This window comes from Columba livia, chromosome 8 (assembly GCF_036013475.1).
Source record: "Columba livia isolate bColLiv1 breed racing homer chromosome 8, bColLiv1.pat.W.v2, whole genome shotgun sequence".
Classification (NCBI taxonomy): domain Eukaryota; kingdom Metazoa; phylum Chordata; class Aves; order Columbiformes; family Columbidae; genus Columba; species Columba livia.
This window is the reverse complement of record NC_088609.1, coordinates 26,978,025-26,996,869: the sequence shown is the minus strand read 5'-3', so window position 1 is coordinate 26,996,869 and position 18,845 is coordinate 26,978,025. Positions and strand designations below refer to the sequence as shown.

Sequence of the window (18,845 nt, the reverse complement as noted above, 5' to 3'; positions counted from 1 at the left end):
CATGCAAAACCTTAGAACTATCCAACTTAATGGTAACTCTGCCTCCTGAGAATTAATGTCCTCAGGTTTCTGTGGGTGTTCACCCTAAAGCCTTCCCCAAAAAAAGAATTTAATCTCAGACAGCAGTACACTGGCACACATAAATAGGAGCAGGCACAGGGAAAGTCAACAGATATCTGTTATTTTGGGTTATTAGTGAAAAAGGCAACAGAACTTACCTTCATCAAGTGCCCTTTGCTTCCCCCCACCCCACCCTCAAGTACAAATAGTGCTTTAACATTTCCCTTGAGACAAACTATTTTGATAAATGTTTATGGAGTTAAAAAGAAATAACCCACTACATGAGTAGCTAGATGTTTAAACACTTCACCATAGGAAACATTATACAGTCTGGTGTAGCAATTTGTAGGAAAGTTTGATGCAAGATCAGTTTCCTGTCCCAGCCAAGTCACATCGTAATTTACTGTAGCGGACAATGAGGTAGCAGCCTCTGAGAGAAACATCATGCCAAACAGAGGACATGAAGCACTGCCAGCAACACCATTCACCGGGCACCAGTTTGCAAGCTTTTTGGATTGGTTTGTTCCGTTGGCTTTTTTTTTAATGAGATAGTTTTTAAATGAGATAACAGGTGGAATAGAAGCGCAGACCTGAAATCCTCCCACTTACTTGTGAGAGAATCATTGTTAATACCCCTCAGATCTTAATCCAGACCGCTATATGAGGTGCTCTACTAACAAAGCAGTCCTTTACCTTTACAGGAGTCACCTTTTCCTGATTACCTGGAGGAATAACCCACATGGGGTTATTTTGCAGCCCAAATCTCAAGCTCTGCAGGTGAGACCTGGTGTTTTCTTGACTGCTGCAGCTGCTCAGATCTTCATCCAAGCTCCCTTCAGGGCTTGATTCAACCAAATATTACGCTCACTAGTATTACATTACTAGTAAACATGAAAATTTTATTAAAAACATCCCTTCCCCTGTGGTAACATGAAACAACATTTCCCCATCTTCATTGGTATCAGTTTTAGTTTGGATGAGTCTGTGGAAATTAGTAAGAGTAGCAGCAATTAAATGCCAACTGTAGTGCCAGGTGATGTTCAGCCACCATCTGAACAGGAAACAAAACAAGAATTTTATTTTGAAGTAACATTTTATTTTCTGTTAACTTCGTACATGGAGCTTCAGCCTAGTTAACACAAACTGTGCGCTGCAGGTAGCGGTAGGGACAGGAATGCTGGCATGCTATACCTTTGCAATGCCACTGGCTCTAGAAAGCACCACTTTTACATGCTTTACAAAACACCAAAATAACAAAGTATTATTTGCACAAGAATATTACATTATAATGGAAAAAAAATAAAGAAAACTTAAACCTTTTCAGCATTAGTCATAAATACAGCATTTACCTTGAAATGTTAGGCCAAATCCCTAGAGGGTACTTGTGTTATGGAAGAGCTCTCTGAGCAAGGGCTGGCTGTGTTTGTAAGCTGAGACCTGCTGTGAAATTCCCCAGTGCCTTCTGCAAAACTGCAGCTGGGCCTTTGATCCAAGTGCTGGTTCTGCTTTGACCAACACACTCCAGATACCCACGTGCAAGTTGCACCAAAGGAAGAATTTCCCCAAACCACAGCTAACCTTTATCTTTCAGTCTCATACAATATGTTCTTGGTGGTGTTCTCCAAGAATTCCAAGTGGTCAAAACTTCCAAAACTTTCCAAAGTGACATCTGATTGTGGTCATCTCCTTTAACACCCAGGATCAGACATTCCCTAGGACACAATACAGGTAACTCCACTTGAAATTAAGATGGGTAGAAGGGAGCTCATTCCTGTTGAAACCAGACAGTAGGAGCCAAGTTTTTAGAGTACTACGAAATCTACATTCCAATTTTTAAAGTTTAAATTTAAAACCTTTACCCTAGAGCTTTAAATTGTTGGATCCTCCATTAGAGCATACTCTGTATTTCAAAACTTCAGCTTTTTGGGCTGTAGCTGCATCAATGCTAGACTTGATGAGTCACAATGCTGTTTAGTCACCTTCATCGCTTGCTGTTTCATGGCCTCTTCCTCAAGTATTTGCCAGTAATATCTGCTTGCAAATCAGATGTTAAATGTCCTCCAGACAAGGTCAGAAAATCAATGCATACTGTGTTTTTGTAGGGGTTTAAGTTGGTTTCAGGCTTTTTCCCCTGTAAATTAATCCATATTTTAAATAGCTTGATTGAACCTGCATATATATATATATATATATATATATGTCAAACCTTCCCTTAAAGGTCTGCCCTCTTAGAACAGTTTTGGATTTCACTTCTCTCAGTGGCATAGCAGGTAAAGAGGGGTGAGAACACCCATTTGATGTTAACTGAGGAAATAAAAAGTGGGCATGAACACAGCCAGGCTGCTCTTCTGTTAGCATGCCCTCAGCATCTGTCTACACAATAGCAGCAGAGAGTGCAATATATCTCCTTGCAGCATTCATCCCACTACAGAAGTAATAATGGCTTTTGTGCTTCTTGTACTGACAATCCACAGCTGGACACATTCGTGTGGGCTGGGCTTCCCGTCACAGCCAGGTTTCTGGCATAGCTTTAACAAAACCAACTACCTATTTTGAAAACAAGATAAGGAGAAGAAGGAGAGAACTATTTCACGACTGTTGTAAACCAAGACAACAGGTCACAATTCTGTCCAACCAGGCCTACGATCCTCCTCAAGATGCACAGAGACCGTTCAAAGCATAAATACTCAACAAATGCCAAGCCTGCACAGTGAAGCAGGTTTATTCTCTCTGTAGGAGCCTAAGGAGGGTCTCACTACATTGTTTACATTTTGTTTCCATGCACAAAAAGTCTGAGATGTATTTATTCCATTCATACGAAAAACAATTTCATGTACTTAAAAGAAAAAAGGAGAGATGGCAGCACAGAAAGTTTTCTTCATTACAAAGTGTTTTTCCATCAGGCAATTATTTATAAGAACTTTTGTTAACACTGGAGTTTAGGCTCTGGAACAAAGTGGATATATTGTTTACTAGCTTTGCCAGTCAATCTTCTCTTGCAAAACCTCTCCCTTCCCCCTCTCCTTTTCCAGCCAAGTCAGTCCCTTGAATAGCTCAAGAGTTTCCTTTGTCACCAAGATCTTCTTTTCCACAAATTGTTCCCTGAATAATGCCATCTTCGATGTAGTGCCCTGAGGTATCTGTGCTCCTGCAGAGAACTGTTGAGGGGATCCGCGACGAGCGTCTGTCCTGGCTCTTATCCTCAGAAGAGCAGCAAATCATCTTTTTCATGGTAGCCCACATCTCATCATCTTTGTATGAATAAATTATTGGATTCATGACAGAGTTCAACAGGGCCAGCAGAAGAAACCACCTTTTAACATTCTGAATCCCACAGTAGGTGCAGTTCAGACCATCGAGCAGTAAGACAACCAGGCCAGGGGTCCAACAGACAACAAAGGCACCTAGAAATAAAGGAAACAAACAAACATTTAAAAAAAAGGACTTCAAACTGCTAGGGATTTGGGATTTTTTTTTTGCGTCTTACAACATTGTGTTTATCAAACTTCTACACAAAAATTATAAAAGCAGGAAAGGACAAAATTCTAATGATAGTAGCAAAATAATATCTACTACAGCTTCTCTGCCAGGCCCTGAGCATGAGGGCAGCTCTCAGAATGCTGCAGGGAGCAAGGATCCAGCTGCTGACAGCATCAGCTCAGACACAAGTGGGGAAAGGTCTTCACAACAGTGATTTGTCCATGCTGATAAATAAACAAGATCTCTGGAGCACTAACAAGCAGAGAACTGGTGCTCTGAACACAGACTACTTCTCTTCACCTCCCTCTCATACGCTGGAGGAGCAGATACCAGGTGGCCCACTTCCACAATGGCATGTCCTGTGTCACACTACAGCTGACTCTGTAGAGCTGTGGGCACACTGCCCAACTCATGAAACAAGAGTCACATAATTTGCACACGTCCTGGCTGGAACCCCACAGCCGGTGCAGGACACACACCATTGACCAGGGCACGCCAGCACTGCTGGCTGCCCAGTCCAAGCAGCGCCCACCTCGTTCCTCTGCTCCCTCCCGCCCTGGGCTGCTGGGTATCTGAGACCAAACAACTCAGATCCAGGAAACAAACTAAGTTGTAAATGAAAAGAGGAAAAAAAAAAACCCACCTAAATGAAACAAGCCACAAAACAACATAAAAAATGAGTTAATGAAGAAGCAAAAGGTGCAGCAGTCAGGGCAAAGAAACAAAGCAGAAAGCCAAATAAAGAGCAAAAAAGACAAAAAGGATGAGGAAGTATGAGAGCAGTGATGGGGGCACAAGAAAACTCTGCAAAAGAGGCATTTCCCCAAAAGACAGCAAGAAACCACAGGACAAGCCCAGGAGCAGAAGGGTTCTCCTTATGTTTCAGCTGTGAGGCAGGAATAACAACAGCTCCTGTGAGGAAGAAGTGAGACACAAGTTGGTAACGAAAGTTGAATGATGCAAAGTAGGACAAACGCTCCCTCTTCTCCCACCAGCCCCTGAGGACAAACTAAACACACACACATAAACAAAAAACACCACCACACACAACCAAAAAAACAAACCAAACCAAACAAAAACAAACAAACAAATAAACAACAGCAACAACAAAACACAATGAAAAAACACCACCACCACCACAATAAAAAAACCCTGACCATGGAGCAGAGTGGAACAAGGGAGAGGAGATATTAGACACAGTGAAGGCAACATGAAGAAAGCATAGAAATCATAAGTTAGAAGGAAGTTCACTATTGTGTTGACATCTTTCCACATTTCTATCCATCCCCACCTTATAGGCAAAGGTGTGGGCAGTACTGGTGGGAAGGGGCAACGTGGCAACTGAACGCAGCCCTTGGCCATGAGCTTGTGAGGGGCCCTGAATGGCCCATCTGCCTCCAGGCACCACAGCCCAGCATCCCTCGCCTCCAGCCTGGGAAGGAGCAGCCGTATGCATGTTAATGCTAACCTAGCACAAGCCACAATTGCTGTCTGACATCCAGAAATAGAAAATTACAACTCTGCACAACAGTCACAGTTTGAACAATGTACCGAGGAAATTCCAATCATTTATAACAGCAGTTTCCCCTTTTTTGTGCTTAGAAAAAAAATAATCAAACAGGGATGATAGAAGCTACATGTTAAAATGCTCACTTGGAGATATTGATATCTGTTCAACAGTTTTGGTAGGAAAAGCAAATCCAGCTCAGTTCCAAATTTTCCCATATCTGAGTCATGCAAGCAAGCAGTGGGAGGGCAGCCAGGCCACGGCAGGATGGGGCAGCGCTGGAGTCAGGGCTCAGCAGCACCCCGGACATCCCCTCGGCTCCCCTGGGCACACCGGCTGGTTCCAGCAGCACTGGGCTCTTCTCATCAAGGATTTCAATTAACACATCTGATGGGCAGGCCATGATGGTATATAAAGTGAATTCATGTGATTTAGTGATCATTAGGATTGCTGGAAAATGTATCAATGACAAGATATCACAGATCTTGCTGTAAATCTGTACTCCTGGAGTCCAGACAAAATGCAACCAACTGATTTACTATGTTCCAGGCAATATCGTACAAAACAGAAAGGCAAGAGACTGCCTCCTTCAGAAACTGCATTTTCTAGTCTGCTGTACCAAGATTTTTGAGATGCTAAGTACTAATTTCATGGTGTTAGTTTTGAGATACTGATTAACATCAGTGACATTCCTCTGTTGCCCACTGACATCAGGATCTGCAAGCTGCTACCACAACACTTGTTTTCTCTGGTCAATCTCTATATTACACACTGGTTTGGCTCCAACATGCTGAGTAAGCGGTTGTGACACCAACTCTCTCTTACAGTCTACAACGGGAAAAACACTGCACTGATTTATTGCCCTGGTGTTCCCCAGCAAACCCCATCTGTTTTAACAAGCGCTGGAATCAGACCACCCAGACAACACTGCTGGTTCTAGTTGAGTGTCTTGGACAGAGAATATTTGCTAGCCACCAAGGGCCACTTCCACAGTCACCAGCAGACAAGCTCCATGCAGGAATTAAGATGATAACAAACCCTCATTAGAACAAGTACAGAAAGCATCTTAACCATGTGCACCACAAAGCATGCGAGGTCAAACCCTGCCTTCACGGAAGTCAGCAGGTGAGGAAACAGACCCCAAAGCCACACTTAAGACACAGAAACCTCTCATTTAAACAAAACCCCAAATTCGCAGGCAGGATTAATTCATGAACTCGCAGGATATATCCCTGTCTACCTATACAGGCAAAACCCTAAAACATACCAGTGGCAAAAGTAAGGGAAGAGATACCTGGAGACAGCTCTGCACATTTCCCTCACCCCAGGACTTATGACAAGGACAGCACAATGCAGTGACAGTGCCAGAGTTACTGGGAAATACTTTAATGGGGTTATTGCTTTGACTCCATCAAAAATACATTTTTCTGTGTATGGAGACCACACAAATGATTCACACCCTGCTCTTAGCACCACAGAGATGAAAGCAAGGCATGGCTCAGACTTGCAGCCTTGCTCAGATTTTGCTATTTTTATCACAGAGCTTTCAGAGGGAACCATGGTTAAGCACAAATATATACCTTTGTCTTTGCCCTTTGGTGATATTCTAGTTTGCAGACTTTTTATCCCATAGGAGCCCCTCCCACTGACAAAGTGCCACATTCAAAAAAGAATTTAATTTCTGTGACTCTCCAAAATTGACAGAAATGACATGAAATATAGCCTGGTTGTGAGATGAATGAGAAGAACAGCTCTGAGTCTTTGCACTGGATTATGGGAGATCAGGTACCACAATGCCTCAAGGTCAGTTTGAGGATTTTTTAGATTTAAACATAGGTTTGGTTTTTTTCTTGTAAAGTACATCATCTCTGCTTGAAAATTAAATCCTGTCTAACTGGAAGCGCTACTGATGCTTTTGCAGCACTGTATCATGAAACTCTGCACATAGAGGCTGTCCCTGAGCATGCCAATGCTGAGAAAGAACGTCCAGTAGCTTCCAGTTGCCATTGCCACATGTGCGCCTGAGTTAAAAAAGCAAGTTACCAATTAAACTATAAATTCACTAGAACTGAAAATCATCCACCCCAAAGTTGCTATTTCAGCAGGAATCTCACTGCCAAGTTCAGACGAGCTGCCACACACACCACCTGAAAATCACATACCTGCATGCCTGCCAGGCACCCTTCTTCAAACATACAGTCACAGGCTTAGCTAGGACTGTGCCATGATGTCAGCCTAAGAGGAGTTTAGCCCATTTTTCTAGGTTTCCCATCTTCCAGTTTCACTCCGATAACTTCCTAGGGTTTAACATGCCAAAGGGAAAACCATTTCAACTGCTTCTATTCTGTGATGGATCGTGTTAGGAGTTATGGTAGAAAGAGGCAGATGGCAGGGACTCAAGTCCCAGCCTCTGGAAGAGGCCATTGGAGCCCAGCAAAGGGTGATACAAAAAGCTATCTGCAGCTGTGGTCACCATGAATCCATGAAGTTACACTGAAAGCCAGATTCCCCCAACTCTTAACTGTAGGACCACAGGAGAAGAACACCCAGGGATGACAGTGATGTTCCCAAGGACGATGATACCAACAGCATGCATTAATGAGAACTCTGGTTTTTGTCATGCCTCATCCAGCAACAGAGCATCTTGGAACTGCTTTTAGTTAAGATCGTATCAGGCACATCCAAAGCATCTTCAGATGTTTTGGAACAAGCCATTAAAAATAATTGCCTCGGGCAAAATCCACACACTGCATATAGTTATAGGTCATTGCATCAGAGTTTTAGAAGTATCCATTTGGTCACTTGGTGACTTCTTTGGTAATCAGGAAGCCCAGAAAGTGTGCTATTGAGTTTCTAATACATTTTGCACAGTGTGCTTGAATGACTTGACCAGGAATCACATTTCAAACTGTTTTAAAAAATGAATTCCCATTCCTTGTAATAAACATTTATAAAAAGCTTCTCAAAGTCATAGTTTGGAGAACTGATATGAAGGAACGTAAGATACATCTCATCCCACACAGTCATTTGGGATAGATCTCCCATCCAGCAACACATGCACTAATTGGTCTCCTACAAAAGGAGGCTCTCTTTGGTTTTGTTTCTGACTGGTAAAGTAAATATACAAAATCATGATCTCTAAAGTAACATTCAGGCTTTCTACATTAAATTGCCTGGCCCAGCACACAATATCATTAAATGTTTTACCCAAATTACAGTTTAATCTGGTGGCTGAAAAGCCACATTCTGCAAGTAAGAGAAAGTTAATGCTGATCTTTAAATCAAACCATATACCTAAGGCCCCTCTCCCTAGTAAAAGAAAAAAATAAGTTAAAAATTAAGTTTAAAGTGGGCATTATTTGCACGCAACAGTGTGGTGAGCACTGAAGATATGTCACAGTCTACAGGACTGTGAGGGATTCACACATGTCAGCTGCCATTGCTGTCCTCCCAACTTCACACGGGCTGGCTGGGCGTCACTTCTCTGCTCTGACCTGCAAACATGCACAGGTGGCACTGACAGCTAACAGTGTTATTCCAACACCCACTCAGCGCCTCCCAGCTTTGGTTGATAGAAAACTAAATAATAACTATATAAATATACATATAAACTATACAAGGCTTTGAATGATGATTTAGTTGCATGTGACTTCCCAGAACACAGCCTGCAGTCCTGCCTTGCATAGAAATACTCAGATAACTGCTTTTTAAAAGGGTGTTTCTTTTTGTCTCTTTCCAGTGCAGCAATTAACTAGGATCTACCTGATGCTTACACACTAGGACAGGATCATGTCTGGAACAATTCAGAGCTTTTCTGCAGGAATTTTCTTCTTCCAGATGGCTGGTTTAAGTCTCACTGCCCGAGAGCTTCAGGGGCAAAAGACTGAATCTTGCCCCTGCAAGTCGAGAGGGAGATAGGAACAAACACCACATTCTATCGCTATAGATGCCATAAAAATCAAGGGGAAAAAAAGGACAGCTGGGGAGGGATTTTGAAGGGAAAGGCTCTGGCAGCCAACAAGCCAACTTCAGAAGATAAACGAGTGTGAGAACCTTGTACTTGCTTGAACCATCAGTTCACTTTCTTTTCTGAGGTCCGACAGTTTAATGAAGGGATTTTTTGGTTTGTTTTTTTTTTAGGGAGGTTAGCTTAAAAATAAAATGAAAAAACAACAACAACAAAAAAACAACCCAAACACACACACACAAAAACCCACAAAACAAAACAAGAAACACAAAACAAACAAACAAACCAAAACCCCCAAACCACACACCAATCAAAACACCACCAAACAACACAAATTCATTGATTGGCACTGCCAGCCTTGCACACCATGGTTTGTAGTCTCTTACCTAAGACAGTCATGACGGTCTTCATAAGCTTCACAGGGGTTCTCCTGCGGCTAATGGATCCACTGGTGTGTGATGACAAGACGTTAGTTTTCCTTTGAACATACATATAGATTCTTATGTAAACCACCACCACGATGAAGAAGACAACCAGGTTTAAGACACTCCAGAATACCAGGTAGCTTCTGCTGTAAATAGGCGCCAGGGATGAGCAGGCGGTAATGTCACAGAGGCAGTTCCAACCCAGGGTAGGAACAGCTCCCATGAAAATAGCAATAGCCCAAATTGATACAATTAAGAAGGTGACTCTCTTCTTCGTGAGATTACTGTGGATCTTCATCCGCATTATCGACATGTGCCGCTCAACAGCTATGACGAGGAGATTCACCAGGGATGCTGTCAGGCTGGTGTCCAGAAGACCCTGACGCAAAAACCAGCGGTTAACAGTTAATGTCTTAGACACTGGGCCAGTGTTGAACATCAAGAAGACATAGGCAATTCCAGCAAAAAAGTCTGCAGCAGCTAAGTTGGCCAGGAGATAGTAAAAGGGAAAATGAAACCTCTTGTTCTTGACCACAGCTGCTATGACCAATGAGTTTGAAATGAAAATGAAGAGGCAGAAAAATGTCCCAAAACACAGAACAACAATAAGCTTTGGCCCTGTCCACTCATCTACTGTGTCAGTATTTGTCTTGTTATAAAAAAAGTCCATGCGCTTATCATAGTAGCATTCGTTCATCCTGGATTAAAGCCCCTGCATCCTAGGAAGGGTGGAAGGGAAAAAAAGAAAGGATTTAAAATGAACTGTTGGTCCTCACTTCAATCACCATACCCAACATACTTGTTTCTAGGGTGAGGGGGACGGGACAGGCACATGAAAGGGTATACATCTGGAGGCCCTAATTAAAAATTTCATATTGCACCAAATTAATATAGAAGGAAATATTCTCTCTGCTGGAGGACTGCAGTGCATGATGCCTTGATGAATGAGGAATTGTCAAAAGACTTACCCACTTACAAAACCCCAGCACAGTCCCTTTGCACCACCAGTCATACAACATAGGCAGTAAAGTGGAAGTTAAGAAGTTAAAAGTGACTTTCTATAGGACAAAAAAAATATGAGCAACAGCCAAGCCATTCTTGCTGTAAAATCCCATGTTTGAGCCACAGCCCCATCATTATTTCCATTTCTCAATGTATCCAGTCAGGACAGTGAATTATAAATCATAACCCTTCCATTTTACTGACTAAGCAATAAAAGGCCTATTACTGGAAAAATGTTTTGGTTTTTCAATTATATATTAATAAATATAATAATGTATGTAAAATATGCTGCAGGCATACATATTCTGAGCACGTGCCTGTTATTTACTGCTACAGGATTTAAGTAAATGTGCTGAAAAGGAAAAAATATATTCTACATATTTGACTGCTCTAAAGCCAGGGATTATTTTATTGGGCTGTCAACCCAGAGCCCTGCGAGCACCACACAGCCCAATCTTTAAAACCAAAAGACAGTTCCCTACCCAACCAAAGGATAAAGCACGACCCAGCAACAGCAGCGGGTTTTTTTTCTTAGCCCAAATCAGCACTATTTTGGACACAGGGCTATTAAATGTGATGGAAGGGGGAGTCTGTGTTCCAGATTACCTCACACTTCAGCTACTCTGTTGAGGTCAATGTCAGCTGCCTTGGCAATTTACTACCTTTATTACGAACCAAACTGCACTCAAAGTAATTTACACAAGCAGCTCTGACAGCAATTACTGCTGGTGACCAGACCTCGCACAGGGTGTCACAGCCTGAAAAGGTTGTGTCTGATCATCACGATCCCTCACATTTGCTGTCAGTATCTGAATAAGGGTTTTAACAATGACCTCGTTAATAGATATTGCATATTTTTAGCAAAACCTAGGAACACAGCCCTGGCATAAGATCCTAATCATGTTAGCTATTGTACAGAGCAGCAAGCCTGTGCCTGACTGTAATGTAAGGCCAGAGAGGAGATATCAGGTACAAAGCTGCAGGAAAGGCAGCAACACCAATAGTTTTTGGGAAGCTCCTTGTGAGCCTCAGGCTGTCACCAGTGCCAGAGTGATGGGCTGAGTGTGGCTAAAAAGAAAAAAGAACCTAGAAGTATTCACAGGCAGAAAGGTTAAAAAAAATAAAATAAAATCATAAGCTTTTCACCTTTGCAGCTAAAATTGATCACAGATAAAGATCAGGTTCACTTGGTCTATTATTACCCTGTGGTTACTTAACAGTTACGTCTCATGGGAAGCGAATTAAGCAATCCCCAGCAGGCTAGCTAACAAGTCACATCTATATTAAACGTTACTGCTGAGTTTTAAGATAAAAAGGTTAATCTTCTGTCATTTATTCTACTTGGATTTTTTCTCTCATGCAATATTTGTATTACTTAATTTTAAATCAGCTTACACTATTCAATGATTAATATTTTCAAAGTGATTTTTTTTTTTTTTTAATATTTTGGTTTTCTGAACTAGCTCCTTGACCATTTTTTTCCTTGGCTCACGCCCTACATCTAGCAATCAACATGAAAGCAGGTCACTTGACATTGTTGTTCATTTTATTACCCTCAAAAACCTAGGCAGCCCCTTCTTTTATAAGATAATATATTACTTAAAGCACCAAATTCAAGTACATAGAACTAAGAACAGTTACTTAAGGACAAGAAATGGAAGGAAACAAGTCAATTGTCCCTTGTGCTGAAATATTACAGAGCATCCTTTCATCTAAAAGTAAAAAAGCCTCAGCAGCTCAGATCCACCGTAAGGGGTCAATTGGAATTCCATGACTACTGCTCCCTGTCCAGGGCAATATGGTAGAGTTGGACAGTCAGTACATTCCCCATTCTCACCCACAAAGTACTCAAAGGTCAAATTAAGTCTGTAAGTGACCAGAAGTCCCCAAGGATCTGCAGATGACAACAGTCACTCAAGCAGCCGAGTGCTGGGAACCCTGCTCAGCTGAGATGACTCTAGTCTTACCCACCAAAGCGGTAAAGGACTTGCTGGGCTTGACATGAAACTTGTACAGAACAACACAATGCCTGCAAATAGAAGCAGCATTTTGGGCAAAAATAGCATTGGGGGAAAAAAAAAAAAAAAAAGAAAGAAAATCTGTGAAAATTACAGGGAAGGTTTTCTGAACATGTATCTTACTGTATAATCATCTCAACAGATGAATCTTTTATTTGCAGTGACAAGAGAGTAAAGAAATCTGCAGATACGTTTTGCATCTTATCTGGCAAACAAGCTTAAAGAAATCCAATATAGCAATTATGAACTTATTCTAAATACTTCAGCTTATTGAGATCCCATACACATTGATGTAGTATTTAAAAAAAAATATATATCAAAAAAACCCCACACATCCATAATTCTCCACCAAAATAATCACACTACAAACACTCACTGTCATGCAGCAGAGCTCAAATGACAAATGTTTTTGAATGAGATTTCCTGAGGTGTTGAGATAAGGCAGAAGGGAGTAGAAAAGCATCCAGCTGAGGTCTCAGTGTCCCAGGGCAGACTCTGGAGATATCCTAATGGAAGCTACAAAGCAGTAGCTGAACTGGAGCTAGTTTGCATCCCAGTCCTTCAAGGCAGAGACGTAGCACTTGGGCTGTCTGTACCAGCCTATGTCCAAAAAGCACTTGTCATGCCAGGATCCTTCAGACAGTGGTTTACTTCACACCTTCATTTTATTTTCAAGTCCTCCCAGCAGAAGGAGCCTGGCCTCAGGGGAGCTGGGCAGCCGTGACAGAGCTCTGCAGCTGTATCCTCAGTGGTCCTGCCCCAGTCTGCACCAGGCATGAGAGATGTGCGATACGATATCCCATATTGCCTGGAAAGTTAACACATTGCATGACATTATTCTCCAGGCCTCCTCTTTTGTAGCCACATCAGGGACATTTATCTTAGTCAGAGCAGGTTTAAACTTTAAAACACCTTAAATGTTACATATTTCAGATTTGCCTATTAAGTACACACAAATTTGAAGATTCAGAAAAAATATTGTTCAAAGTTTTAAAAATAATAGAAACTGAAACAGTAGAAAAACAGTTACACTGGTCAGCCCAGCTTTATAAAGACAACAGAGAGTCTTTAGAGTCTGCAGCAGAGACCTCCCCAATTCTGCTACTCACTTCATGAAGAATTGTCTTCTTTTGCTGTGAAAGTGGCTCTCATGAGCTTGATACTTCTCAGGTTTTTACGGGAAAGGACATCAAACAATCTGCATTCACCTCTTCTATGCCACTCACATTTTATAGCCCTCCCTACAGACCTCAGAAAGCTTGATGGCAGTAACCACATATTGCATATTCCACGAGTGGGCTGAGCTATTAGCTTGCCATAAGTCACTTGCAAGCAAATACATCAAAATTTTGCAAGTGCCAAAAGCATACCCTTGTCAAAAAGGTTCTGTTCCTTATTTTGATTTATGTGATTACTTCAGTTCCATCAATAGTGGTTACGAAGCTGAGAAACTGATGGACTGCAAAGTGCATTTTCCTCTACCACTTTGAGTAAACATTTGAGTGGGAGAAATTATCTTTCCCAAAAATCTCAAAGGCTTTCATTCAGTTAAACTGCTTTCAAATGCATAAGCACGCATTCAGAATTCTTCCCAATTCAACATAGCTTGAGCTCTGTTTGTCTTAAAGACAGCTTGTATATTTGAATTGACTTTGAATTCCTCTATGTAAGTGCAACTTGTATCAAGTCAGAATATGTTCTTCACCATTCTTAAAATAAGAGTCAAAAATTTGCATGAATATACAAGTACATATTACACTAGCTACCTAAATAAAGAATCAGTGAAATAAAACATCACTTAGATAATGTTAGTCATTATTAAAGCAGATATTTCTGAAAGAAAATTCAAATAGCATTTTATCGAGAAGGTCATTACAACATTTAACCTGCAAGCTCTAACGTAATTCATGGCACACCCGACTGGTTTTCTGCCTCTTTCCCATCTATTAAAACCCAAGGTTTTTCCATACATTTGCCACAATGTTACTGAAGAGCTCACATCAGTTTGGAGGACTTTGATGGCTTCTGCCTTGTGTCTGTATAAATGCAACAGGGAGAAGCGCACAAGCACGGGTTGGCACAGTGACCTACCATGAGAGGATTCAAGCCAAGTTTGCAGCTTGACGGAGAAGTCCATAGAGCAGGACTGAACCTATAGAATAGCTATAGCAGTATAGCTATATAGCAGGACTGAAAGTTACCCTGGGTGAGAGGTGAGGGAGTTCACCCAGGCAGAAGCCCAGCCTGGGTTACTGCTGGTTTTCCTGAGCTGCCACAGGGGTTTCCATGCAGAAATTCAGGACAATTCAGTATGCAAAATGCTGCACCCTGGAGCAGAAGGAGAGAAAGCCAAGCCGGGCACAGCCCGGGCAGGTCCGTGGGACAAGGCACAAGCAGCGCCCAGGCTCAGCCTGCAAAGCAGGCAAGCTGCCAGCCCATGCCACAGTGCTTCACCTCCCTGCCTCCCCCGGGCCCTTAGCAAAGACAAGGTATTAAATACAGGATCTCTTGGGTATTTTGAAACTTATTACAGAAATTGCTCTTCAGAAAACAGAGTTTATCACGCTGACTGATCATAGCCATCAGGGGCAAAGAACAAGGAAGCAAGTCACTTGAAATACTCTTTGCATTCAAAGATAGTGCAAAGAAATATTAAGCAGCAGCAATTGACTACCTGCATATAGTGCTTCAGCTTTTTGAACTTATCCTACAAGCAGCAGACAGTCCTTGATGCAGTACCCCCGAGGGAGCGTCTGGGGGCTCGCTGACCGCGCAGCCCTTGGCAGCAGCGCTTTTGCTGCACCCTGTGCCACAGGCAGATATGAACAACCTCCGTTCCTTCCTCTTCTGCTGAATAAAGAACTGGTGCTGCTTTTGTTTTTCCTAGTTACTGAAAATATCTTTCTCGCCTCACTCCAGGCAGCAGAAGGAAGCCAGGGTGCTGGGCAGCCAAGCTGTACATGCAGCTATACATCCAAGTGATACCAGTGCCAAAAGGGAAGCGGTTCCTTGTTCCTCTCCACATTCGTATGGCCACTGAGGGAAACACAGCCAAATGATTGCACAGTAACCCAAGAAACCCATTCAGGTTACCTCAATTTAGAAAGAAATACCAGTGCAGAAAAGGGTGTGTAAAGCAGCAGAGGCCAAAAACGTTAATATGTAACTGTGAGAAGGAGTTTTGTGAGGTAAGCACTCTAGTTCACTCTTAATTGCCTTTAGTAGTTAATTTATATTATAACAAAAATCAAATTGGAGACACTGGCTGAAAGGAAGCCCATAAGGAACACAAAATTATGCCCAAATATCTTAATTAAAACAAAAGCTTTTTTATCTGTACCATTAGAGAATGCAATAAAGCCAACATTCATGTAACAGGTTTTAGAGAGACAAGTTATCTCTGAAGTAACTGTTTTACATTTGTTTATAATTAAATTCTGTGGGAACTGTGTGTACTTGGAACAGCATGCTACGTGATCCACTTTAAAGAACTGAGAATATACTTTAAAGTCATTTTTTAAATTCAGCTCTACAAATCGGAAAAGAAATATATTAAAGAACTATAAAACTCAATGAGTATATTTTTAATCCAGATAACTTCTTTATTAGCAATGCAATCTATTTCTGGCTGTGTTTGGCTACTTTTCTTTGTAACTTAAGCGTTCCCATTTCAGATAATTGGCTGAACTCAAATCAAGCACACACAAGCCACATTATCCCATTATCTTGGTCTTCAACCCCTTTTAGAATAAGGAGAGCAGAGTGCCACATCCATTTCCACTCCAAGCCTACCTTCAGAATGTTAACTTGATGGAAAGTACAGCAAGCCTCAGAATTCCATCATGGTTCTGGTCATTTCCAGCAATAGTCCATTTTAATGGTATCATCGTTTGGACTGAAAAGAGAAGGGAGGGGGTTGAAGGGAATCGACACTATTCTGTGTGCATGCTACATTTGAGAAGCATAAATAATATGTTCTTTAACTATTTCAAACTTTGACAATTCTTACATATTGGTGGTGGAAACATCTACGGTTTTATTATTTATCATGTAGCCTTGGTATTATATGCAGGCTATATGGTACAAACAAAGGATCTTAAGAAAAGTATTAAACCTACCAAAAACATAGAACAGGAAGACTAAATATTTAAGTTGCAGAAAGGAAGTAGTACCGCCAGCCACGGACCACAGTACTCTGTATACAGACTGATAAGAGGCTTAAAAATCACTGTTGGGGCACAGAAGTGTCACCCCATACAGCCCAGCACAGGCAGCTGAGCTGTGAAGCACAGAGTTACAGGGGCACCTACACCAAGGTGCCGCAAAGCTCAGGCTCCAGCTCCTGAAATCCCTTCGCTACAAAGCTTTTCTACTGCACCAAACTGCTTTTTAGAGCTCTGATCCACTACAAAAAGTTGTTAGGATGGATACTAAGTAACTCACTACTTACCACAAGTTTAGACTTCAGACCTGGGTAATTTAAGACTTTCTGAAATTATGGTTTACTAAATCTATATATGGAGTTCAAACTAAAAACTTCACTGCAAAGCTTTCATTTAGAGTCTCCTTTAAGTGTGGTTCTGGAAGGAGCTGGCAGGTCATCCTATAATGCAGAAACAGACAGAGCATTTAAAATCTTTAAAAGCCATTCAAACAGCTTGTACATTGTGAAACATGCCTAGAAAAAAAAAAAAAATACCTGTTCTGCTTCTAAACTAAGTTTTCCACTTCTGCAGAACTTCCAGTTCTGCTCATCGATCACTAGCTGCTCCATTTTACAGTTAAACAAATCAGCTTTATTCCACAAAACCTACAAAATGTGATTACAGACTGTTTCAGCACAGTCACAACCAAGTGAGATTTTAGTGTTCATTTTCAGTGTATTGCTGATTAGGACCTGAATCACACCACTGTTCATTAGAACAAACCACCTGACCATATCTGATCTGTTAACAGATTCAGAGCCCTGGTTTGCAAGCAAATATTTCATCGGAACTGGTAGAAATGGTGGGTTCTGAAGAATATTTGCTAAACATATTGAAGTGGACCTAATGGCTTAAAAGTGGAATTCAGTCCTGTGAATCTTCAAGAATAATACCCAAGAGGAATATATTCTCTACGATGTCAAAACTTATACTTCAGAAATTTTATTTCATTATCTGATAGCATAAAAACTGTACTGGAGGAAGCTCCAATATAGTTAACAGTCATAGTAGCACAGAAGGATAAGGATACAATCAATCCAACTTGTCTGAAACCACAGTCTAGCATTCTACAAAAGGTAAACATATCTTTCAGCTTAACTTGCTGATAAGAACCGCTGCATCTTTACCGTTTTGCCGATTCTGCAGATTATCTTGTGTGTTTTGTTTTGAATTTTTTTGTGATTTTTTTTTCCAAATTTCACTTCGTTTTCAGTATGCAGATAAACTTAGCAAAATCTCATTTTTCTGCTATATAACTGGATTTGAGCTGTACCTCCTGCTACACCACTTAGAAGACTAGAACAACATGCAAGAAATCACATACCCTGCACAGCTTAAAGAACCAAGCTACAGCAACGCACCTTGCCAATTTGTAACAAGAAATGTCTTTTTCTAGATTCACACTACAGAATGGAGAACAGACCTACCTATGTGACTTCTGGAAACACAAAAGGTATAAAAGTGCAGATTTTTTTCTTAAGGAAAAAACTAATCAGAAGGTACAATGCAAAAAATATCATTGTATTTTTCAGTGTGTTGCATAGATTAAGATGATAAATCACTGCATAAAAGAATCCGTGCCAGCCCCCAGGTGGTACACACTTACTACCAGTGCCTCAGCAGGACACGACACATGAACAAATCCTGGTGTCCAAACCGAGTGTCAAATACATAGAAACTCACATGCGTACATATAGGAAGTATCTATATTTTTAAATATTTACGTACACAGAGACGTGCCTATGAGGGAAAGCTGCAGCACCCACGGTCGCCAGGGCGATGCGTCGTCCCTCGGCGGCGTGGCCAGCAGACCCGCGGCGGCCCCCACGCAGCCCGGCCGTGACCCCCGCTCTGTGCCCACCGGCAAGGGAATGGGGGCTCCAGTTTAAGGGAGTTTCAAGAAAAACCGCAGCTTTCTCCTGCCCGACTACCAGGAAAAGAGTTAATAAATCCCGAAGTTCATTAAGTCCACCATAAAGGTGTTCCCACGCGCGGGCGCCCCCGCCGAGCCGCTGTCGGCCCCGGGAGGCGGCCACCCCACCGCCCCGGCCCCGCTCTGGCTGCCGGGGGGCTCTGCCCCGGCCCCGGACCCCACTCACCGGCAGTCCCGGACCGCCGCGCCGCTGCCGCCGCCGGGCAGAGCCGGCCCGGCCGCCGCCCCGCCCCGCCTTAACCCCTCCG

At 42.0% G+C, this 18,845-nt stretch overlaps 1 protein-coding gene across 1 annotated transcript; it reads right to left on the bottom strand.

The window, feature by feature from the left end:
* Positions 1-980: 980 nt before the first annotated feature.
* Positions 981-18,845, bottom strand: LPAR3 (lysophosphatidic acid receptor 3). The gene is made up of 6 exons (XM_065072667.1): positions 18,764-18,845; positions 18,393-18,591; positions 16,252-16,354; positions 12,836-13,267; positions 9,401-10,158; positions 981-3,464 (listed from the first exon to the last, which is right to left on the bottom strand). The coding sequence occupies exons 5-6, from the start codon at positions 10,134-10,136 to the stop codon at positions 3,115-3,117; spliced, it is 1,086 nt and encodes a 361-aa protein (XP_064928739.1). The 5' UTR covers positions 10,137-10,158; positions 12,836-13,267; positions 16,252-16,354; positions 18,393-18,591; positions 18,764-18,845; the 3' UTR covers positions 981-3,114.

Bases quoted from the DNA above. Each gene is read 5' to 3' on its own strand.
- LPAR3 (XM_065072667.1), bottom strand. From the start codon at position 10,136: ATGAACGAATGCTACTATGATAAGCGCATGGACTTTTTTTATAACAAG. The intron at 3,465-9,400 runs GTAAGAGACTAC...CTTTATTTCTAG, and splicing joins GACCGTCATGACTGTCTTAG to GTGCCTTTGTTGTCTGTTGG.